General features: G+C 52.7%; 7 protein-coding genes across 7 annotated transcripts; 5 read left to right on the forward strand and 2 right to left on the reverse strand.

Annotated features, from left to right (window-relative positions):
- Positions 1–958: 958 nt before the first annotated feature.
- On the forward strand, positions 959–2,754 carry STEHIDRAFT_56915 (aspartic peptidase A1; the record flags this gene model as incomplete). The annotated part of the gene is made up of 5 exons (XM_007303876.1): positions 959–1,098; positions 1,318–1,607; positions 1,673–2,155; positions 2,222–2,391; positions 2,476–2,754. 5 exons carry the CDS (start codon positions 959–961, stop codon positions 2,752–2,754), a joined length of 1,362 nt encoding a protein of 453 aa, XP_007303938.1.
- A 798-nt stretch (positions 2,755–3,552) lies between these two features.
- Positions 3,553–4,467, reverse strand: STEHIDRAFT_121388 (histone H3). Its single transcript, XM_007304093.1, has 4 exons — positions 4,413–4,467; positions 4,278–4,336; positions 4,056–4,205; positions 3,553–3,966 (listed from the first exon to the last, which is right to left on the reverse strand). Exons 1-4 carry the CDS (start codon positions 4,450–4,452, stop codon positions 3,796–3,798), a joined length of 420 nt encoding a protein of 139 aa, XP_007304155.1. The 5' UTR covers positions 4,453–4,467; the 3' UTR covers positions 3,553–3,795.
- Positions 4,468–4,889: 422 nt separating this feature from the next.
- On the forward strand, positions 4,890–5,494 carry STEHIDRAFT_57563 (histone-fold-containing protein; the record flags this gene model as incomplete). Its single annotated transcript, XM_007303931.1, has 3 exons — positions 4,890–4,916; positions 5,045–5,212; positions 5,378–5,494. The coding sequence occupies 3 exons, from the start codon at positions 4,890–4,892 to the stop codon at positions 5,492–5,494; spliced, it is 312 nt and encodes a 103-aa protein (XP_007303993.1).
- Positions 5,495–6,245: 751 nt separating this feature from the next.
- STEHIDRAFT_168443 (RhoGAP-domain-containing protein) lies at positions 6,246–10,612 on the forward strand. The gene is made up of 12 exons (XM_007304094.1): positions 6,246–6,907; positions 7,121–7,290; positions 7,377–7,518; positions 7,592–7,825; positions 7,925–8,053; positions 8,171–8,297; positions 8,417–8,550; positions 8,716–9,211; positions 9,308–9,448; positions 9,536–9,641; positions 9,716–9,851; positions 9,920–10,612. Exons 1-12 carry the CDS (start codon positions 6,377–6,379, stop codon positions 9,977–9,979), a joined length of 2,406 nt encoding a protein of 801 aa, XP_007304156.1. The 5' UTR covers positions 6,246–6,376; the 3' UTR covers positions 9,980–10,612.
- A 1,553-nt stretch (positions 10,613–12,165) lies between these two features.
- STEHIDRAFT_31125 (uncharacterized protein) lies at positions 12,166–13,547 on the forward strand (the record flags this gene model as incomplete). The annotated part of the gene is made up of 4 exons (XM_007303860.1): positions 12,166–12,309; positions 12,373–13,077; positions 13,191–13,268; positions 13,455–13,547. Coding segments are annotated over 4 exons (1,020 nt in total), but the record flags the coding sequence as incomplete, so codon positions are not given.
- A 1,046-nt stretch (positions 13,548–14,593) lies between these two features.
- STEHIDRAFT_57557 (uncharacterized protein) lies at positions 14,594–18,098 on the forward strand (the record flags this gene model as incomplete). The annotated part of the gene is made up of 12 exons (XM_007303929.1): positions 14,594–14,734; positions 14,799–14,906; positions 15,357–15,433; positions 15,487–15,574; positions 15,637–15,881; positions 15,944–16,348; positions 16,471–16,665; positions 16,766–16,935; positions 16,990–17,090; positions 17,169–17,295; positions 17,394–17,651; positions 17,791–18,098. 12 exons carry the CDS (start codon positions 14,594–14,596, stop codon positions 18,096–18,098), a joined length of 2,223 nt encoding a protein of 740 aa, XP_007303991.1.
- A 2,308-nt stretch (positions 18,099–20,406) lies between these two features.
- STEHIDRAFT_121396 (uncharacterized protein) lies at positions 20,407–20,957 on the reverse strand. The gene is made up of 2 exons (XM_007304095.1): positions 20,521–20,957; positions 20,407–20,466 (listed from the first exon to the last, which is right to left on the reverse strand). The coding sequence occupies exon 1, from the start codon at positions 20,694–20,696 to the stop codon at positions 20,526–20,528; it is 171 nt and encodes a 56-aa protein (XP_007304157.1). The 5' UTR covers positions 20,697–20,957; the 3' UTR covers positions 20,407–20,466; positions 20,521–20,525.
- Between the last annotated feature and the right edge of the window lie 1,369 nt (positions 20,958–22,326).

The raw sequence follows: 22,326 nt of genomic DNA on the forward strand, positions 1-22,326 counted from the left end.
GATCCCGCTTTTATTTTTCTTTCTTCTCTTTTTTTTCATGGTCGGGCTCTGAGATGTCGACAACATCTCAACGGTCAACTTTCTTTGATTTTCCCCACAGCGGGAGCAAAACATCAGATGTTTGTTCCGGTTTCGGATGTCGATTGTCTCGGGGCCGGCGGTAGACCGGCGGATGCTTACGCTCGTTTGGTGTTGTTTCGGTTTGGGTGAAACTGCAGCCTGGACCCCGAGTCTCCGACGAGCGTGTGTGCAGGCCGGAGGAAAGTCTTGGAGCCCGGTGGTGCCAAGGATTTTGCAATGGTTTGCTCGGCGTCAGACTTTTTTGCAGCAGGAGTTGACCGGAGGCTCTGTCCTTGGGTGGCTCATTATTTTTATTGAACGTCAACGTTGTCGAAGGTCAGCTCGCATAGCCTGGGAATGATCAACGCGGTAGTCATCCGTGCCGCGTCATGGCATGCTTGTTTCGGTGTGCCTCATCTAGCCGGCGTCGGTGGCTGTACGGCGCAGTCTGCCGGCCGGGGCCGGGTGAGACTTGGCGGAACTGACAGGTGTGGCGCCTGTCTCGCTCATCGTTGCATCGCACTCATCGTCTCATAAGCCATCGCTGCGCCCTCCGCAGTTCTCTTCCTCTCCTTTTCTTCCCCTCCCTTGCTCTCTCCTGTCCTCTCATCTTGTCCCCAATCAACTTCTTTGTACTTCACTCTTCAGCTTAGGATATATACTTCAATAGTCACCAGTTTACTGCGACCTAATCGACACAGACTCGACTCCACACACATCATCATCATCACCGCCGATGAGGTTCTACCACTCCATACCCCTCGGCCTCGCCCTCTCCCTCACCGCAAGCGACGTAGCCCTCGCCCGTCCATCGACGTCAAACTCACAGGCCCGCAATGCACCAGAGCTCTCGAAGAAGTCGGTAGCAGGACATCGGAGGACGGCGGACCCGATACATATGCCACTCCGGCGTCGTGCTGCTGTGCAGCGGAACGCAACGGAGTGGGGAGATTGGGTCAAGGCGCAGAAGGCAAATTTGGAGGCGAAGTATTCGCCCCCGGGGAGTGCGCAACGGAAGAGAGCTAATGGGCAGAACTTGTGAGTTTACTTCACTTGGCGACTTGGCATGGAGGAGCGATATTTCCGCGTTCGTAACAAACCTTTCGATGTTTGATCATCATGGCCATACATCAAACGATGCTCGTCTCGCGGTCTCGATGAGCCGTTGCACATCGAGCCGAGCGTCATTCGACCATACTCCGCGTCCATCTTTTATATATCATGATACTGATTCATACCTGTCTTCGCTCGCTCCAGGCTAGTCAACCAGAACGCCGACTCATCATACATCGGCTCAATAGCCATCGGTACTCCCGCTGTCGCCTACGACGTCATTCTCGATACTGGTTCCGCTGACCTCTGGCTCGCCGGCTCAACATGTTCAACCGGCTGCTCACAGATTCAGACTTTCGACACTTCCTCGTCTTCGACGTTCAACAACCTTTCAACTTCGTTCAGCATCACGTACGGAAGCGGTGCCGCAGCCGGCGCACTGGGAAGTGATGTAGTTCAGATGGCAGGCTTTGAGGTATCAAGTCAGACGTTCGGTGCGTTCGATACCTCCTTCATGATTCATTCATATGGGCAATTGCTGACCATGCTACACCAATAGCTGTCTGCGACGAAATCTCTTCCGGCTTGCTTTCCTCACCCGCATCCGGTCTGTTCGGCCTCGCCTGGCAATCCATCGCCTCCTCCGGCGCCACCCCCTTCTGGGAAGCTCTCTACGAATCCTCCGTCCTCGACTCCCCCCTCTTCGCCTTCCAACTGACCCGATACCAAAACGACACCTCCGCAGAGGCCCTCGAACCCGGTGGAACCTTCACCCTCGGCGCGACGAACTCGTCGCTGTACACCGGCGATATCGAATACCAGAGCATCCCGAGCAACGAGGTCGCGTATTGGACGCTTGCGATGACGGGCCTGAGCGTCGGGAGCACGAGTGTGGATCTTGGGAGTGGGAGCGAGACGTACGCGGCGATTGATACGGGGACGACGCTTGTGGGAGGTCCGACGGAGCAGATCGCGGCGTTGTTTGCTGGGATTGAGGGCAGTCAGGCCGGGACGGGGAGTTATGAGGGATATTATCTCTATCGTGCGTTTTTTCTCCGCTTCTCTGTGTCAGGCAGGGTACGGTTTTGCTGACTTTAGCTTTGTGCAGCTTGCGAGACGGAAGTGTCGGTGTCGCTCACGTTTGGCGGGTCATCGTGGAGCATCTCCCCGGCGGACTTCTTGCTCGCACAGGTCAGCGAATCGCAGTGCATCGGTGCCTTCTTCGAGTTCTCCAGTTCGAGCTCAGCTCCGAGCTGGATCGTCGGCGATACCTTCCTCGTAAGTCTTATCCCACCGCCCTCCAATACAACGACTCTCACTCAACGCTAATTGTTCCGTTTTCCTTTCCACGCACGCGCACAGAAAAACGTATACTCCGTCTTCCGCGCAAATCCCGCGTCCATCGGCTTCGCAAACCTTTCCTCAACAGCCCTCGCAGCGAACGGCGACAACGACGCCTCCGCGCCCTCACCCACGATCGGCTCCGTGTCCGCGAGCATCACGGGCGGCACGTCGACGAATAGCAATAACGGCAGTAGTAGCAATGCTGCGAGGGGACGGTTCGAGGCTGGGATGGGTATGGGTGTGGTGGGTGTTGTGGGGGCGGTCGTGTTGGGGGCGGTGGGGACCGTTATGTTGTGAGATGTTTTTGAGGTTTAGTGTTTAGTGCTTTGAGGGCTGTGAGGGTAGTTTCGATTGAGATTGAGGAGAGGAAGGAGGGGGAGATGTCGGACTCCCGCCCGTACGCTCGTTCGTTTTTGCTGGATCGTTGGTGCTTACTTTTGGTCTGTTCGTTTGAATTCCTTTGTGGTATAGTCCGTCTCGCCCGTACATAGTCTGTTTAGCTTTTCATTTATTTTCGAACCGTGCGCTTTTGCTTGTTCACACCTACATACATACAGTATCTGCATTTCTGACCTGACTGTTCAAACGTTCATGTACCTGCACTTGACTTGACTTGACTTGACTTGCCTTGCACTCGTCGCATCTGCATCTGCATCTGCATTTTATCATCATCACTATCACACATCACACACCACACATCATGGACCTGCCAGTCGTTTTCGTTTTTCAGTTTTCGGTTTGGACGGAGGTTTGCTTGCTTTTTCCTTCTTCCTTCATCTCCTCCCTGCTTCTGCTTCTTCGCCTGCTTCCGCTTCGTAGTAGTAATCGAAAAGGGTCGAATATATTCAAACGATGGCTGTACCATACGCTAATGCGACGTAGTAGTACATAACACGCACCACACACCACCCAGGTACTTATACTCTGAATGACATCCGACGTACTCAGACATATTCATAGATTCGGGATTGCGTAAGAGGCAAGGAGGACAATCTTTTTGTGCCGTCTATCGGGTGCTGCCTTTATCGTTCAATCCAATGGACTCATACGACGGCTTTGTAATTCCGTGGACAACTCGAAGTTCATCGAGCAACGAAACGCCACAACCATCTCAGATGATACACAAAGCACAAGCGAGAGTATATCAATGTACGATTGGCAAAACCGAATCGAATGTATGTGTATCAAAAGATGACAAAAGAGAAGACCAGAGACAAAACAAACAATAAAATTACGATAATACAGTCTCATACAATCCCCCACCCCACCACTCCGTCACCGTGTGCCCCATCCAGAGAAGTATGAGTAAAAAGGACAAGACAAGACAAGACAAGACGCTTATGAGCGCTCGCCACGGAGCCTGCGGGCGAGAGCGAGATCCTTGGGCTGGATGGTGACGCGCTTGGCGTGGATAGCGGCGAGGTTGGTGTCTTCGAAGAGGGAGACGAGGTAGGCCTCTGCGGCTTCTTGGAGGGCCATGACGGCGGAGGATTGGAAGCGGAGGTCGGTCTACGTGACGATGCACACGAGTCAACACCGACACACGACAAGGGAAAGAGGGAGAGGTAACGAATAGGAAAGATGTAAAAGAGACACACCTTAAAGTCCTGCGCGATCTCACGAACAAGACGCTGGAAAGGCAACTTGCGGATGAGGAGCTCAGTCGACTTTTGGTACCGACGAATTTCACGGAGCGCGACCGTTCCGGGGCGGAAACGATGGGGCTTCTTGACACCACCAGTCGCGGTCTACAGCAACAACACACAGCACAACGTTAGTCCAACTCAAAGGTGGAGTGAGGGAAGCGAAGAGAAGCGTACGGCGGCAGAGGTCTTACGAGCGGCGGACTTGGCGGCGAGTTGCTTACGGGGGGCTTTGCCTATACACGAAAATAGATACGCGATCAGACGACTCCCCCCAAGAATCAAAAGGTAAAGCCACGAAGCAACACGTACCACCAGTGGACTTGCGGGCGGTTTGCTTGGTACGGGCCATTGTAGATGAGAAGGTAGTAGTTGGTAGGGTTGAGTGTTGTGTGTTGTGTGAGGGTTAGTGCTTGAAGGTGGGTGGTAAGGAGGAAGGGGCGTCCGTCCCGCGGCGGGGTTTATATATGCCCAGCTCGCGCCCCACGATCGAGGCGCGTCGCGTCCCGCGTGCCGATCAACGAGTCGCGTCCACCACATCACGTGCGTCACGAAGCGCGATCAACAAACAAACGGACGCGTCGCGCCACAGCTCGCCACACGAAGACGCGTCGAACGGATCAACAAAGGTCATGTGATTTGGAGGCGGCGGGGATACATAAAGGGGCTGCGAGCGGCGGGGACTTGGTTTCCTTCCATCACCCCCTCCTACTTCAAGCTCGCGTTTAGTCGCACAAACACACAAACAACCTCTCTATCACCCACCCCCCACTCTCAATCTTCTAAACAATGTCTGGCCGTGGAAAAGGTGGAAAGGTGAGCCTTCCTCTTCCACGTCTCCGAGTTCGGCGGGCATCGACGACACCGACGACCCACCGCTGCCTTGTGCACTTATTCGATCTTCTTTGCTGACTTGCACTCCGTGTTGTGTTGTCGTATATCAGGGTCTTGGAAAGGGCGGAGCCAAGCGTCATCGCAAGATTCTTCGTGACAACATTCAGGGCATCACCAAGCCCGCCATCCGCCGTCTCGCCCGCCGTGGCGGTGTGAAGCGTATCTCGGGTCTCATCTATGAGGAGACGCGTGGGGTGCTTAAGATCTTCCTCGAGAACGTGCGTCTCTTTCTGGCTTTCCGCCTTCTCTTCCTCTCTTCTCCTTCCTCCCTCCTTCTCTCTTCCCTCCATTCCTGTCCTTCCCTTCCCTTCCCTTCAAGTCGCTCTCGTTCTTGTTGGTGTGTGTTGAGTGAGGTGCTGACTGTACTATGTTGACACGAACAGGTCATCCGCGACTCGGTTACCTACACCGAACACGCCAAGCGGAAAACCGTCACCGCGCTCGACGTCGTCTACGCCCTTAAGCGCTCCGGAAGGACGCTCTACGGTTTCGGCGCATAATCGTCTCCTACCCACACCATCTGTTTATCATACCCTCGTCTTTTTTTCGATTTGTTGATTTGTGACTCGTGGTCGCGCGCGGCTGGGATGTACACGTTGTATCGTTATTGTAGTTTTATCTTATTCTCAGTCTCTATCTCAGACTTAGTTGGCCCTTTGGGCTATCCTTGTCCTTTAAATGTGTGATGTGGCGAAGGTTCTAAGTTCTTTATCGACGGTGTGAGGTTATCGTTGCTCGACATACTTCAAGATTCAAGTTGCGAGTGCTCGTACATGTTTTCCTGCATTATAGCACGACGATCTTGAATCTGAACGGATGGAGGGTTTTCCGTGTGTATGGATACGATACGCATGGCCAGGGTTTCCCTCATGGGATTGTGAACGTCATATTCACTCGCAGTCTTCCTCAGAGTCAGAAGAAGTCCACCAGAACAATTAATTCCTACACTCTGCACCCGGTGCACCCCCGCGACGAAACAGATAAGCATAAGCATAATCGAAAACCAGTCTCATCGCCAGTAGTGTGTATGCCAAGCGCAAAGTGCAGGTTTCGTGAGAAAGAGTCTGCAAGCGCAGGTTTTCGTGAGGAAGAGCCTGCAAGTCCAGTATTTCGTGGGGAAGAGGCAAAGGGAGGAACCCAGTCGTGTGGCACCAACGCACGCCACGTGGGACGCCAGGGAACGCTCACGACTGATCGCTTACGTGACCGCCACAGCGCTCGCTCGCAGTAGCAGTCTCCATACCAGGACAGCGACAAACGCCCGTTCCGTTCACCTTTCCCTTCCGTACCTCCTCCTCCTTGCTCCTACATAACGCCAGAAACACGAAAGAGAAGAAAGCAAGAACATTGACAAGAACAAGGAAGAAGACGAAGAGGAGAGAATGACGACGCTGATGTCCCCCGTCGACAGTTCCGACGGATACGCCTCTACCTCTATCGACGGCGTTTCTGATATCGGCGAGAATATGAGCAACAGCATCTCGGGTCAGCATCAGCATCCGCTTTATAATCATCCGGCGTCGCAGGTCCAGGTGCCCGCGTCGTCGAGTAATGCGTCGAGCGTATCTCCCACTGGCGTGAATACGGGGATGCCATCGCTAGCCTCGAGACGGTCTTCTTCGCCGCCGCGGAGCAGTACGGACGGGCATAGAGAGAGCAAGGAACGTGAGAGGGAGAGGGAGAGAGAAGGGAGGGACACAGAGTCAGTCACGAGCGGACACGGGCGGTCGTCGACGTCGCGGTGGAGGGAGAGCAGCGAGGAGCGGGACCGTGTGCTGGGGCCACCAGAAGTGCCGCTGGAGAGAAGTAATACGGCGGTGTCGAGCGTGTTGAGTACGGGTGGAGGCGCAGAGTTTACGGTGGTGGAGCCGAGTTTTGATGAGAGTGTGTTGAGGGCTTTGTGTGATTTGGATGTGAGTCCTTCTTTCTTTGATTTTCGTTTTGTTTTGGTGTATTGGTCGGTTAGGTATGTCGATATGTGGGTAAGGCTTGATTATGTTCGACAAGAGCATACGTTCCGACGCGTTTGCCGTTGCGATCCAAGTCGAACTCGAGCTTCACCGCAATGCAAAGTAGCATCACCATATACTGATCCAATCCTCATTTCCCTTTTTAATATCAAACAGTGCGGCGTCCCCCTCCTCCTCGACCGAATAAAACAAAGCATGGTCTCCTGCCGCGAAGCCTCCGTCTTCTTCAAGAAACGCGCCGTGCTCGAGGAAGAGTACGGACGGGGGATGCACAAGCTCGCGAAAGTGACGGCGGAAGTGTACGCCATGAATGACGGCAAGGCAGGGTACGTCCGCGCATCAATCATCGTTCCCGCCTCGGCGTATATAATGGAGATTTGTCTTTGTGTGTGTATTTGTGTCCCTCGATTAGTTCTTTCGTCGGCTCGTGGCAGGCGACGATGAAGATCCATGAGGTCATGGCGGATAATAGGATACGCTTCGCGCAGAGGCTAAACGAAATGAGCGAGGAGTTGGCCAATCTCGCGAAGGAGGTCGACAAGAACCGCAAATCGGTACGTCCACCCATCCCCATCCCACCCCTTTCCCTTTCCCTCTCTTCCCACTCCCTTCTCACATCCCCTCCAGACGAAAGAGCTCGCCACCCGCTACGAGCGCAGCCTCCAAGAATCCGAACTCCTGACCGAGAAGAGCAAGGCCCGGTTCGACGTGAGCATCGAGGAGCTGGAACGGATATTGCTCCAGAAGGAGGGAGAGTCGCCGAAGGATAATATCCAGGGACGGTCGCCGGGCGGGAAACGAGCGATCGGGAAGGCGGCGGCGAAGGGGGCTTTATTGCTCAAGGGGAAGAATCCGGGGAATGTGCGTGTTTCTTTTTATTCCGTTTTGACCTTTTATATTAGTGCACCGTGTGGCGAGAGCGAGAGGCTGATTTGGTTTGGGTCCGTTTTCGTGCCACAGTTGCAGAGACAGGAGGATGAGTGTAGGCAGAGGGTGTCGACGGCTTCGGACGTTTATAAGCGGACGGTGCAGGAGACGCAGAAGTTGAGGCAAGAGTATTTTAATTTTCAGTTGCCTAGGATCTTGAGGGTGAGCCTCCTTGTTTTAGCCCCTGCGGCCCACCCAAAACGAATTAGACGCTGACCATACCATGCCGTCCAATATCTCACGTCTCACGTCTGGTATGATCCGTCGCGGTGGATACAGGCTCTGAAAGAATGCGCAGACGAGATCGATCTGGGGACGCAGTATCATCTTACGCGGTATGCGTTCTTGTTCGAGAGTATAATGTTGAGCGATGGGTCGACGTTGGCGCCTGGGGCGGCGGACGAGGGTATGCCTTTTTTCCTTTTCCTTTTCCTTTTCGTTTTCGTTTTCTTTCTTTCTTCCTTTTTTATCATTACTCAAGGTTTATCGTATCCGACTTTTCATATGAACTGACTTGCGCTCTAGGTATGGGATTGAAGGCGACGATCGAGTCGATCGATAATCGGTCGGATTTCAAGGTGTACATGCAGAACTATAGTTTTGCGCATGCGAATACGTATAGGGGCCCGAGGAGGACGGGGCCTGAGCATGAGGGATTCGTATGTGCCGTTTCACTTTTACTCTCACTCGCACTTTCAACTTCGCATGCCGTAGTTTTACATCCACTCACTCACTCACTCATTCACCCACTCACTCACCCACTTACCCGCTCGCTCGCTCACTCACTCCTTACGCCGCGTTCGTTTCGTTTCGTTCCGTCTTAGCTCCCGCCACTGCCGCACCATGTCGACCGGACACAAGCACAACCCCCACCGCTGCTCATCCCGCCTAGCACTTCAACGTCCACCTCGCCTAATAACACGAATAACCCGTATCCGAACGGACTCAACGCGTCTACGTCGTATGGGAATCCTAACTCTAATCCTTCCTTCAACGCCACGAACCCCACCACCTCCTCCACCACCACCACCACCAACGCCACCAGCCTCACCAACAACAACAACACCAACAACAACAACACCAACACCAACAACAACAACAACAACAACGTCCCACCCCCCCGCAACGGCTCCGATCGCGGCCGGCCGACATTCGGCGTCGACCTCGCGGAACAGATGATGCGGGATAATGTGGAGGTGCCGTTGATTGTGGAGAAATGCTGTGGGGCGATCGAGAAGTGGGGGTTGGGGAGTCAGGGGATATATAGGCTTAGTGGGACGACGAGTAAGGTTGCGAAGTTGAAGGAGAGGTTGGATCGGGGTGGGTTTTTTCTTTGCTTTGCGCTTTTCACTCCTTTTTGTGAGAGAAGAGGGGTGGGGTGTTTGTGCTGATGAGTGTTTTTGGTGGGATGTGTAGATTTGGACGCGGTGAACCTCGATGCGGACGAGTGGTCCTCGGATATCAATAATGTGACGAGCGTGTTGAAGCTTTGGTTGAGGGAGCTTCCGGAGCCGGTGATGACGACGGTGCTGCATCAGCATTTCATTGATGCCGCCAGTGAGTTTCTGTCTACTTCATCCCCAGCCCTCATCCCTCCTCTTGTCAATCGGTGTAGCTCATGCATACGGCGTGATGGTACTCCAGGAATCGAGAACCCGAGGCTGCGACATATTCGGCTGCATGAGCATGTCAATGACTTGCCGGATCCGAATTATGCGACGTTGAAGTACTTTTTGGGACATTTGCAGCGGTTAGTTTGCGTTTATCTAGTCTCTTTGGTGGGGTTACGTTGACTGACTTTCGTTCTGGATGCCCTGCGTACAGGATATCGCAGTTCTCAGAGCAAAACTCTATGACGATCTCCAACCTTTCGATCGTGTTCGGCCCGACACTGTTCAGTCAGGGTATATCGAATGGTGCCCAGAACGGGATCACGTTGGACCCGACGATGCAGAATAAGGTGCGTGGCCGCCTTCCTCGTTTCTATCCTGTTTCCCATATTCATTCACCTTCTGCGATCGCGAATAGGCCATTGAGACGATCTTGGAGCACTACACCGATATCTTCATAGACGAGTCAGAAGCTTAAGGCGCTGCTTGAGCTGAGCTGTAGATCGTGCCTCTGGCCTGTTGTCCCATTCCCATGCATGGACCGTTTCCTTTCTCTTACGTTTTCGCTGGGATTTCAGGCTTGCCTTTTTCTTTTTCTTCCTCTTCTAACGATAACGATTGTTATACCCTTCACACGCCCCTGCGGAGCCCGGAGCCCTTTGGATCACCTACTTTCATGTTTTCACTTATTTTATTTCCTCGCTCTGCCGGATTTTGCGGACAAACCCTTGGATCTCATCGATGATTCGGAACTCTCTTCTTCCTATGCATCCGACCGGTTTCTGTTCTCATTATACGATTATCTTATCATCTGCGTCCCTTCAATTCGTGACTTAAACTTTCTGGCCTTCGTCTTCCTCGTCCTATGGCTGCTTCGCCTTTTCACTTTCCTTTCGCTGTTCATAATGTTCATAATCCCTGTGGTTGTGGTCGAGGCTTGGACCCTCACCCTGTCGAAATGTATCGTATCGTCAATCCGTGTACTAGCCTGTTCGTGTCCAGTGTTCGTGTTCGTTCGGTAGCTCGGTTTCTTTTGTCTTTTGTTCTCTGACTTATTTGTCTGGTCTCGTCCGACTCCTCATATATTTATAGTCTGTCTCTTCCCTTCAATTCCTCTTTCGCGTTTTCTTCCGTGGCCTTATTCCGTTCTGAGACTGTAACTGAATGGGTCCCGAGCGTCGCGGGTTTCAACGTCTGCTGAGAGAGTTAGGTCTATCTTCAGCGCTGTTGTTATGTCTACGTGTGGGAGACTTTCGTGTCTGTTCTCTCGCGTCGAGACCAGTCTCAGGCGACGCGTGTGGCCTCAAACCACACCTCCAATACAGTATACAATTAACTACAGCAGCCGCCTCTCTCCTCACGGGGGACGCACCCCATCCTGAGAGCGGTTCCGTGCTGTGTGACCCCCTTCTGCGAGCCCTCTGATCCATTTATACGGCGAAACTGAGTTGAGCGTAACCTGGACCGAGAAACCTCGTCAAAACCTCGCCCTAGTCACCAGTGGCGCGGACTATCCATGGTAAAAATCTGCGCCCGGTGACCTTCTTTTGCCGGCTGAATGAAATCGCCGCGCATCCTTCTTTCAGTTTGAACTGCACCGTAACCGTGATCAACTTCAGCCGCTGCTAGCCTGCTCGGATTTTTCTGTTATTTCGGTGAGTCTGGTAATTTAATATATCAGAAAGGGAGTTCTGTTGTTCGTGGGTGTCTGACGCTAGAAAACCTATCTTCCAGTCAGGCCACTACTTACACCGTTATCGTCGGGATCCACACCTTGCTCCAATCTGGCGCACGCTCCCCCGACTGCTGGCCAGTGGCACGATTCGGATATGTATGCCTACGAATCACCGTCATTTTACCGCCCGTCGCGTTGCGGCCGCGGTGGATCAGCCGTGGTCGAACCGAAGTAGTAGACGATTGCCCGTGCAGGTGGGTCGCATCTCTCGTAGCCTTTTGACATTTTGGACCGCATCGCGACAGTCAGCCTTTTCTTCGCTCCCGGGAAGGGAGGGAATATGCAATTGTAGTTGGGTCAAATCGGCTGCTTCTGTTTCTTACATACTCTTTTTCGTCTTTCTTCTTCGGTGTTGTGATGTGCTGAGCGGAGCTGACTGATTCCTTCTTCGTCTGTTTCTGCCCAGGACTCCATCGACGAGTCTCTTTCGTCCCTTCTTCCTTTTGCGATCTTGTCACAGTGCCAGCACAGCTAGCTCCACCCATCGCCACATCTCGAACCTACGAACCCACCCTTGAAACGGTTTCAAACCTCACGGTCTTTTAACATCGTTCGGTGGTTCCTTCTCTCGTGCGTTTTGGGCTGGATTGGAAGTTTGAAGAAGAAGTGGTTCCCCACCCCAAGCGATGTCTTCTTCGTTCGTGAATCCAGAGCGCGAGGAGCGCGATCCAGCTGCAGATGACTATGTCTCCGATGATGAAGAAGGAACAGAGTACTCAGGCTACACGGCGGACTCTTTGTCTTCATCCCAATTCTTGACGACTTCTCCCGGGCTTCTGAGTGGCCATAACCCCTATACTACCACGTCCGCCGCCACCAACACCGGTGATGGCGCTAGTAGTAGTCCCAATCACCGACATCACCGTCATGATTCCGGCGGTGGCGACGAAGACGACGGTGGCGAAGAAACACGGAGCGCTGCGAGTTCGCTGCCCAACGAGTCACTTACCGCGATATTCGAGCACCTCTCGCCACACTCGCTCACTCGCGTAATCCTCGTCTCCCACCGCTGTCGGGCCCTAGCCGAGCGTATCCTCTATTCTTCCATCATCATCTCAGAAACCACGACCTTAGTGTCCCTGCCCCCCGCACCTGAATCTTCCCGAGATAATCCCCCCCAGCAGCCCCAGTCACAGACCGCAACGCCCTCCGTGCCCCGGCGTACGCTTCGCGTCTGCGAGACCCTGTCCACGTACGGACATCTCGCGGAAATAGTTCGGAGATTCCACATACGGTGGAACACAGACGCCGTCAAGAACCCGCAATACCTCCTCGTCATCGCGCAGAACATCATCAAGACGCTCCTCCCCACCTTCGTCCACCTCGAATCGCTCGAGCTCTCCCTCGGCCTGTCGGAGATCCTACCGCTGGCGTCAGTAGCCCATATCTTTCCAGATCCGAGTACCGGTGCTGGGTTATTCACGCTCCCGTTTCTTCGCCATCTCTTCCTTAGTGGTCTCGGCGCTCCGCCTATCAGCCTTCTGACGAACCACCCGTCGCTGCAGCATTTCAGGCTCTTGTCCTATCCTCACCCTCTTCCAGCTCTTCCTTCTACGTGCCTCAGCAACCTGCAGTCATTCCGGGGCCACCCGTCCACGGCGGCATCGCTCCTTCCTGGTCGGTCGGTGGAGATACTCAGTCTTGTTGGGTACGATGTTATAGCGGAGGATGTGCTGAAGGCGATGACGGGCGGGCTGAGGCCGGTGAGGACGCTGGATGTGTCGAGTGTGCCGGTGACGCCGAAGTCGTTGGTCGAGTTGGCGAGGTGGTTTAGTGGGGTGAGGAGTTTGAAGGTGAAGTTGGCGTTGAGGCATACGTTGCATTTCGCGTTATCGGGCATAGTAAGTCTTCACTTTCCTTTCAAACTTGCACTCTCAATCTCTGTGGTTGTCATTGAGGTCATACGTTTACTGACGGATGTCTTTTCGTTTTGTTGAATGAATTTACGATACAGCGTCTCCTCACAGCCCTGACCACGGTGCTCTCGTTCTTCCCCGAACTAGCCAAACTAGACCTCTCACCCACCGCCTCCGTCCCGGGCTCCTCCTCACAAAGCAACACCTCCTCCTCCTCTCGTAGCTCAAGTCCCGGACCCTCCACCTCCACCTCCTCATCCTTCTCCGCATACTCTGCGTACACTGGTCCCATATCTTCCGGTTCTGGTTCTGCGGCTACTTCGAGGAGCGGGAGCAGCACGAATGCGAACAATATATCGGAGGAGGAAAGGTTGTGTAGGGATTGGGCGAGGGTGTGTCCCGGGTTGAGAGAGGTTGTGTTTCCGTCGAAGAATGAGTGGAGGTTGAGAATGGACGACGATGATGCAGGGGGCCTGGCCCTGGCTGGGGCTTGGGATGTTAGGACGCCGAGAGAGCCTGTTGGTGGGGGGTCGTGAGAGCTGGCAACGGATACTTGGGTCAGGAGTGCTCGGACCCGGTGTATTGTCGTCAAGTCGCACAGTCACAGTTGTATACCGTGGAGTCGCCGCTACCCTTGTCCTTCGTATATCATGACGCCGCGGCTCCGAGCTACTTACACAGGCTCTGAGGCCCAGAGTTTTCTTTTAGATCCATCCAAACCTCCAAAGGTCACTCTAATCGTCGAATTTGTAATTCTAACTGTAACCGCAATCATGTCTGTGAGTCTGAGTCGTTTGTTCGTTCTCACTGTTGTCATGTCAAGCAACGTTCGGATACGATTGTATTCTTGCTTCATCGTACTACGTTCACAGCTGTTAATGTTAATGATCTCCCTACTAAGTATTTATTTCGTTTTCTTTGGGCTTTTGGAGTGTTTACTTCTGCTGCTTACTAGTATGTTACTTGTATTGCCTACTAGCCTTTTTTTCTTTCTTCGTAGCTCTGTGTATATGCTCTTTACGACATCTGAAACGACTCTACATACGCATTATCAGCGCTACCTCCAATGTATATACCGCTATCTCCAATATCCTTGTGGCTCAAATGAATGCAAGCTATGATTTCTGGATTCGCTGTCTCCTGGATTTCGTGTGGCGGTGGCGAAATAGTGTCCGTCACAGGCTCGTCATGTAGTCACAGACGCGTTACGAAAGATTAGGCGCCGTGACAAGCGCGCTTGGGCCGACGTTCTGCGTGTCACGTACGCGTTGACTTCAACACCCATCACCTCTGGGCCACATTTTCTCGATTCTAGGCTGCCAGACCTCGGAAACTCGTGGACGTATTGAAATATCTAGCCACGGCTTTTGTTCTTGCTTATACCATCGGTCCATTGACTCTAGCTTGATCTCTGAGCAAAAGTATAACTGTCTCTAACCCCTGGCTTGATCATACGGCTTTACGACTACACGGCCTTCTCCCCTTACGAACAATCACTGATATGGCAGGGCCTTCGACGGTCAATCTCTACCCACACCTCGTGAACAATGGAGAGAGCCACAAACTCGCGGAATCAGGACGAAGATTATCGGCGACGTTTTCGCCCAAGGATAATCAACTAGCAGCGTTCCTCAGTCCTGCGGTGCGTCCTGTTCTTTTCATTTTGATAGTATGTGTGCTGAGAGTGAGGGGATGCTGGTGCGTAGGTGGATCCCGAGGCACTGAAAGGGATGTCTGATAATGAGTTGATGTCGACGGAGAAGGACGTTTATATGGCGGCGGGGAATAAAATTCCGGATGCGGCTCGTCGAACGGTACGTGTTTTCAACTTTCTTGTTGTGGAATGTACAGGTCGGATGCAATGAGAACTATGGTAGTACTCTGGTACAATGGAGATTCGGAAAGGCCGAACCAGCGGCGGAGGGGGACTCTAGTGCTCGGCAGTGTGGTTACCAGTATGAGGGCATATGCGCAATTGTCAGAACACATGTTTATGTTTGCGATGCATTGCACACTGGCCTGCGTCAGAGAGTACCCACACCACAGTCCGCGTGTCTTTGTGGCGCCTCATATGTTCACTGTGCCACATTATCAGTGTCGCCCCTTGCATAGACCATCACTGTGGATTGCTAAGTGTCGCAGCGTATTTTTTGTACACTGCTTCAAGAACATATCATCGTCTCTTTAGAGATGTGTCCACTTCGGACGGACTATCGTGATGTCCGACCTGCTGTATTGACCCGCGCTGACATCTTGTCGGTCAGTTTCTCACAGATGCATCAGTTATCTTCTCATCACTGCAATCGTACATGGCGCAATCCAAGGAGAAAAAACAGACCGTGTGCGTATCCCCATAGTACGCGTATTCATACATCGTCTGACTTATTCGCTTAGCCTTACAGACCTAGAGAACCAGGAAGTCATCACTAAATTGACAATGGATTACATGTGTCACGCACGGGATGCATGGCTATACTCCACAGTGAGCCTTCTGCTTACCAATGTCTTAGAAGATATAGACACGGACGACTAACATTTATGCAGCATTTGGAAGCCAACGGTGTTAAACCCCAGTACGACGCCGAGCATTACCGCGTGCTATACACAACAATATCCCTGTTCATCGTTCTGTACCTTCCAGGAGTTGGAGAAGATCGCGCACCTGTGGGTGATGAACTTATGGAATGGCTGAACATGCATTTCATTGAACCCTCGAGCGATGAGGGCGACGAACTGAGTTCTCAAGAGAAGCCCTGGGAGGACGAGAACTTCTGGTCCTACCTTACCAGGTAAAAAAAAACAATCCGGTCTCATTTCTCTCTCGGACACTTATATCTGATGTCCTTTCCAGAGCTGTAATACGCGGCCTCGCCAAGTCATCCGTCTTCTTCCTGGATGTTCTCTCCAAGCGCCATCCCTCCGAAGATCTGCAATCTCTATCCGTACACCTCAGTGAAGTCCTCACTACACGACCATCCCTACTTATGTCCAAAAATCAGCGCGAATACGTGATCGCGGCACGACGTTGGGGTGACAATGTCAAAGCGCTGCGATTCACACTCGATCGCGTACCTGAGGATGCTCGACACGACGGATTCGATAACTGGTGGGAACAGTTGAGCGACATTGTTGGGCTGTTGGAGGGGAGAGAGGATGTTCTGTCACGCGTTTGTACTGAATTGGGAGCGGACTGGAAGGAGGTCTGTGTGGCGTGGGGGATTTTCGTCAATGCTAGCTTGCAACGCGTTGATATGGCGTATGTCTTTCTTTTTCCGGTTGTCGTTACTGACTGGCAGTCACCTTCACATCCATCTCAACTCACCTTGTCGACTTTTCTGATGAATCACTCTTTGCTTGTTCTTTTTCTTTGACGATCAGAGACGTCGCGGAGATGGTAATGGGAAAAATGCCTTTTGATCCAACCGACCTCGAAGATGCGATGCACGCAGCCCTATTCCGCGGAAAACCTATCGATTCATTGCCTTTGGCTGCTCAACACGATCCTTGGCTCGCTGCCCACCTAGCAGACGTCCTCGAAAAGCTAGGTCTCATCGACGCCGACATTGACGACGAGTACGTTGTCTTCCTCTTGGTCTTTCTTTCCATCTTCCTCTTGCGCTTCCCCGTTAGTCTAATTTTGATTCTGATGTATCGTCAACCATCACCTATCAAGATCGGAGCTGACCCCTCGGCAACACTATATCCTTCAATTCGCGGACTACCTTCACAGCGATCCCTCGCTATGGAGGATTACGGTCGACTATATGTGTTCCTGTGGCGACATCGGCAAAAAACGCGCAGATCAGGTTCTATTTCGGGTACCCATCAGTCTTTCTGCTGCTCGTCCGCCACATCAAGGTGGAGACGGGCAGCAGACGGCAATGATCGTCGACGGAGACGGTGGGGAAGTCTCGGCAAGGATGGAGGGCGTACTCAAGGAGGTCATCAAGGCTTGTTATGAGTACGAGAGGGACGAGGCACGGAGGATGGTTTGCTCCGTGAGTTCTCTCTCGCCTGCCGTACTTTCTGTTTCGGAATGCGCTTGCGTGCTCACTTGAGGTGACAACATGTCGTAGCTTGCAGCCAAGGTGTTCCTCAAAGATAGAGAGTATGGACTAGCGATTGAATACATCGCCGCCGCAGAGGATTGGGCGGGATTAGGACACATCGTCGACTCTGTTCTCGAAGAATATGTTCTTCACGGTACGTCCTCTCTTCACAAGGTCCTATGCGGTCGTTATTGGTGCAAAAGGCGAGATACACAATCAACTTCATCAACCTCACCATCAATATTGGCACAGGTCCAGAACACTTTGCGCGCTCAGTGGCAACAGTCGCACCCTCGCTTCAGGACCTTCGTAGCGCCTACCCAACGGTCAACGGCGTCTTCATCCATCGACTGACGTTCGCCGTCCGATACGCCGAATTCCATCGACAGAGGCTGGGCGGGGATCTGCAAGACGCCGCCCTCGACCTCGTGGCGTTGTTTCAAGAGGAGATCGCACCGAGGGGCTGGTGGGGTGTTTTGTTGCTTGATGCGACAGAGCTGTTGAAGGCAGGTGAGTACAGACTTTCTTTTTTCATGTTGGTTTCTAGCATGTCTATTGTCGAGTACCAGGACCAGATGAATCGCTGTCTGTTCTTTGATCCTGCTGAGCACCGTCTCTGATGTCTTCGGGCTTGTCTTGTTCGTTCTAGATGACTCGATGCTCTTCTCATCCTCCGGCGCTACCGAGCTGCTCAAACGTCTTGAAGAGCTCCACACCAGAGTAACGCAAGGAGGTGGCGAGGATTACCTATCAGCACTGCTGAAGACCATGAAAGGCAACGGTGGAGAAAGGGAAGCTTTACAAAAGCTGATGAGTACGAGGTTCGCGTTGGCTAATTATTATGCGCGGTGTACGACGGTGGGTGTGGGTGTGGGGGGCGTTGGGGGCGGGATACAGGTGGGTGAAGGTAGTGGTACAAGCTACGGTGCTGGAGCTGTCCAGGTATTTTCTATGTGAATCAGGGCACGAAGTTGGAATGGAGTATCTCTCGTTTTGATGACTGAGGTGGTACGTAGTAACGTCGTCGGCACCCACTGATGATCTCCGTGCATGTCATTGATCTTGTCAGTCTGAGATGACGTCTGTGTCTCACAAGAGGGCATGGAGGCGATGGCTCCATATAATCCCCGACGTTGGCACGACCAGTCCTGAGACTGCATGAGATTGCTAGTCTGGTCTAGTTGTGATACCACCGAGCTGATGGTCTCCATCTCCCTGTTCCGCACCAGTGGTGATCTACCCTACGCTGTATGTCAGTCATGACCGATGAGACGGTGTAACTGTCCGGTCTGATGGCTGCAGCCATCGCCGACGTTTACGCCATGTCATAATGTGTTGACCTACTGTATGTAGGTGGACTAGGTGAGTCGATTTACGTTCTCTTGGGCATTAGGTCTTTTTCCTCTCGCCGCTCCTTCACTACCCTTTAGGGCGTCCTGGCTTCAGTTAGCTGGCTCTCTGGATTCAATGGCGCCCGGTCTTTTGCTTCGTATGTAACGGGAACTTGAACGGGCGCTCGAAGGCGAGATAGTGTGGCGCACCGTGTGGTATTTACCCTACACCTCTCTGGTTTGCCTATGTTTCAAGTTTCGGTGTCTTAGCATGGACTACTCGGGATATAATCTATAGTGTGCCGGCATTCTACTGGGGTGAAATTAAGCGCTCTTTGGCAGTATCAAAATCAACTACATTACTGACATGTGTCAATTTCGTGACTCGAGCCTCATGAGTGGCTTCGGGGCTATACTCGCGGCGCAGGTGTGGCGAAGATTTTAGAGAGAACTCTACAAGCCTGAAACCTATACACAATTCTGAACACAGTCAAAGATCTGCGTAGGATCCGAAACTCATTCTGCCAACCAGTGAGTTTTGAGCAAGAACAGGATTAGAGGGATTTCGCGCCACAGTGGCACCATGATGGTTGTTCCTTGATTCAAGCGCCGAAAGCGGGGGTCGAAGTGACCAATTGCCGCGTGGTTCGCCTTCCTGGGCTGCTCTTGCACATCAATCGCTTCCACCAAGGCTACATACACTGCCTACGAGACTCCTGTGTTGATCATCGATGGCACAGATATCTGACATGCTGTTTACACGACGTTGGACGAGAACCGGGCTTCTTGTTTCGAAAATCTTTTGGAAGGACGGTGACAGTTCTGTCGACACCGAGGACTTTCTCTGACATATTCAAGGACCGGGGCAATCTGCGAACCTTATGAGGTTGAAGGTGAATCACTCTCGCTCGTCATGATGGAACATCATTTGACGCGGATTTTCAATGCACTGATACGCCTGGTTGAAAGGATACGTCGGGCACAGTGTCCCCCGCCCCCGTCATCACCCATCGCCACTCAAAAAGCTCTGCCCGAGACACTCCTGAGGAATGTACACCCGCCACCGCCGACTGATACCTTGAGTATGAGCTGAACCTTGGCATTCTCTGCTACTGCTACATTGATGCTCGAGAGTTTGTCACGAAACTCTTCATACGCGGGGCTGAGAGACAACACATCCATCGGAACTTGCTCTTCACCTACTCCGCCTGAATCTGACTTCCGTAACACATGGTTGGTCTCAGTGTCTCGCGATCCTCTTAGGTGTCTATATGGATGGTTGTCATCAGCAACAGACTAGGATAACGTATCCTATTCTTACTTACGGTCGTGGTGGCTCGTATCGAGACGCTCAGGGACTGGATTTGTGAAGGATGTGGACATTCTGCTGTTTTCTTCGCTCCGTTTCACGAGCGCTTAAGTATCGTCCATCCAGCCGCTCTCCTAGATCTGATAGCAACTGTATGTCCTCCGGTCGCCTTGACTCGAGTTGCACCCAGATACCTCGGCTGCCAGTGTTTCTCCTCGCGGACCAGTACCCGGCTCTGACGCCCCTCTCTGTGGCATGTCTGGCGGCGACGTCTCCGGACGCTGGCGCTCCCTGCTTCTTGATCTCTTACTCCCCACTGGGATTTCAGAGGCTTGTACTAACAAGCGGTAGTATGGTCGCGTTCGTATAAAAACCTCTGACAACAGACATGTTTTCACCATCCCCCCGGTCACAGGCCATTCACCTCTCATCCAATCTTCACTATATCCCCCTCACTTTGAATCTACTCGAAATGTGCATGCTCGTGCAGACCATCCACCTCTTCCGCTGCGGCCACCAGACCCTGGTTGGTCCCGCGAGAGTACGTTCACCTCCTCATATTCTCTCATTAAAGTTCTCTCATAAGCACATTCGATCAGCGCGTCGACTGTGCAACAACAGGATGCCGTCACAGCAGCGTGCATCCCGAAGGACCCCATGCCTGTTTGCAGCTCTGCAAGCAAGAGTGAGCCACCCTCTTGATACCTTCAGCTCACAATAATCCTAATTCTCGCTTCAGGCCAATCAAGAGGGACGTAGTTGAGAAGAGCCCCGGCCGCTGCCCCAAGGGATGCGCTTAGACGAAGGGCTCCATCGTCCGCGTTCGCCTCTACTTTCTCCGAATGAGGCCCGGAATGACCTCTCACCGTTAACCACATCTTTCAATTCTCTACTGTTCTGCAATGCGCCTTCCATTGATATATCGGACCTTCTCGCCACCGAATACTCTACCTAGTCTAACGCCCTGATAGTCCGGCCATTCCGCCACCCACCCCCACTCACTCCGATACTATCCATATTCTCTCACCTAATTCTTCTTGCATTCTGCACATCTTATTTCTTGAAATGTATTGGCACTGGCATCGGCATCTGACCCTGGCGATTCTTGTTCGTTCATTATTGTAGCAAGTACGCACGCATCCGTCCATGATTGGCTCGTTTGTTCATAGTATTACGGCCCCGCATTGACACTATCCCTCCATACGTATGCATATGTACGCACTCCACCGCATAATCAATACCAGCACAGCCTCCGCCACTCGATGTTGTCTCCAGTGGGATGTTCATGATAGAGATCAATCCGCGATGCGCGTGAGGCTGAGGACCCGGCGGGAGCGTAGGGGCGAAAATTTATAATGGGTCGGACGGAGTTGGCGGGGAGAGGGTGACGCGTTTCTCGCTCGAGAGAGGGAGGAACGAACCTCGAACCTAATTCAAGGAGCCAACGACTCCGGTCGAAGTCGAGGTCAGTTTAACTCTCCATCTAGCGAGAAGATGAACGACGCACCGACGTAATTCTCCATGGGTCTGTGTCTGCTCGCTTCGGGCGATCTGTTGCGGCTGCGAAGGTCGATTAAGTTGTTAGACGACGTCGAGGAAGGTACCACGTCCTAATACAGACGAGACTCGGCTTCGAGACATTTGGGTGGCGAAAGTAGCTTCGAGGTTACGATTGATTGGCGCGCCCTCGCTTAGCCGAGGCCGAAGAATGAGGGAGCTCGAAGCATTCTATTACTCGTCTGACACAAGGGGACACACAACATGTTGATGTCGCCTCTTCTTCAAGTTCGAACTGATTGGCGATCCCAAACCCATGCTAATAATGAACTTGACCCACATCCGTCGTCCCGTCTACGGGTCGATCAACTTCTCCCGCTCTGAGACTGATTCAGACATGCAACATGTTCAAAGCTGACTGGATGAGCGACTGCGACGTCGACGATCATCGCATCCACGGACAACAAGTTGAGATAGTGGCTGCTCTTGACTCTGAAGATCCGAGAGGAACGAACATGCTATGCATGAGCGCGCCCCCGTAGCCCTTCGGTGAGCTCGCTCGAGGCGGGCCTCACTTAGATGGTCGACACGGAGATGCCCCGACTGATTAGCGAACCTCCCACACATCTATTGAATTATCGACAAATTAAATACACGAGTAGACGCGCTCCGCCCCGGGACGCGGGCACTCCAGGTGGTTTGGGATATAAGCGTGGAGGACACCGAACAGGGAACGGTTCGTCCGAAGGGTGAAGATCACGGAATGGGCGCTTATAGCACTGCAGTCTGATACCACGGTCCGAGGACGAGGATGGGTTGTATTTTGGCGCTGTGCCAGCGCTTAAAGCCTCAAGGCGAGCCACCGTTTCCCGCCATAGCAGGTTCAGAGAGCCGGCCTTGAGCACCAGGTCGCAGAGCAAGCTGTACCAACTTGGTGAATGACTCTTGGGTGTGACGAGAACAGCCGGTACATGCAGAGAGACAGCCTCGATGGGACACAGGAGTTCCTTTTGTTCCTTGAAAGAGAATTTTAGGAATGCAAGGACCG

The sequence above is a fragment of the Stereum hirsutum genome, assembly GCF_000264905.1.
Source record: "Stereum hirsutum FP-91666 SS1 unplaced genomic scaffold STEHIscaffold_7, whole genome shotgun sequence".
NCBI classification, from domain to species: Eukaryota; Fungi; Basidiomycota; class Agaricomycetes; order Russulales; family Stereaceae; genus Stereum; species Stereum hirsutum.

Coding starts and splice junctions, on each gene's coding strand:
- STEHIDRAFT_121388 (XM_007304093.1), bottom strand. CDS start 4,452: ATGGCCCGTACCAAGCAAACCGCCCGCAAGTCCACTGGTG. Junction 4,337..4,412: donor CGCCCGCAAGTCCACTGGTG/GTACGTGTTGCT, acceptor TTTCGTGTATAG/GCAAAGCCCCCCGTAAGCAA. Junction 3,967..4,055: donor AGATCGCGCAGGACTTTAAG/GTGTGTCTCTTT, acceptor ATCGTCACGTAG/ACCGACCTCCGCTTCCAATC.
- STEHIDRAFT_168443 (XM_007304094.1), top strand. CDS start 6,377: ATGACGACGCTGATGTCCCCCGTCGACAGTTCCGACGGATACGCCTCT. Junction 6,908..7,120: donor GGGCTTTGTGTGATTTGGAT/GTGAGTCCTTCT, acceptor AATATCAAACAG/TGCGGCGTCCCCCTCCTCCT. Junction 8,551..8,715: donor GGCCTGAGCATGAGGGATTC/GTATGTGCCGTT, acceptor GTTCCGTCTTAG/CTCCCGCCACTGCCGCACCA.
- STEHIDRAFT_121396 (XM_007304095.1), bottom strand. CDS start 20,696: ATGGAAGGCGCATTGCAGAACAGTAGAGAATTGAAAGATGTGGTTAAC.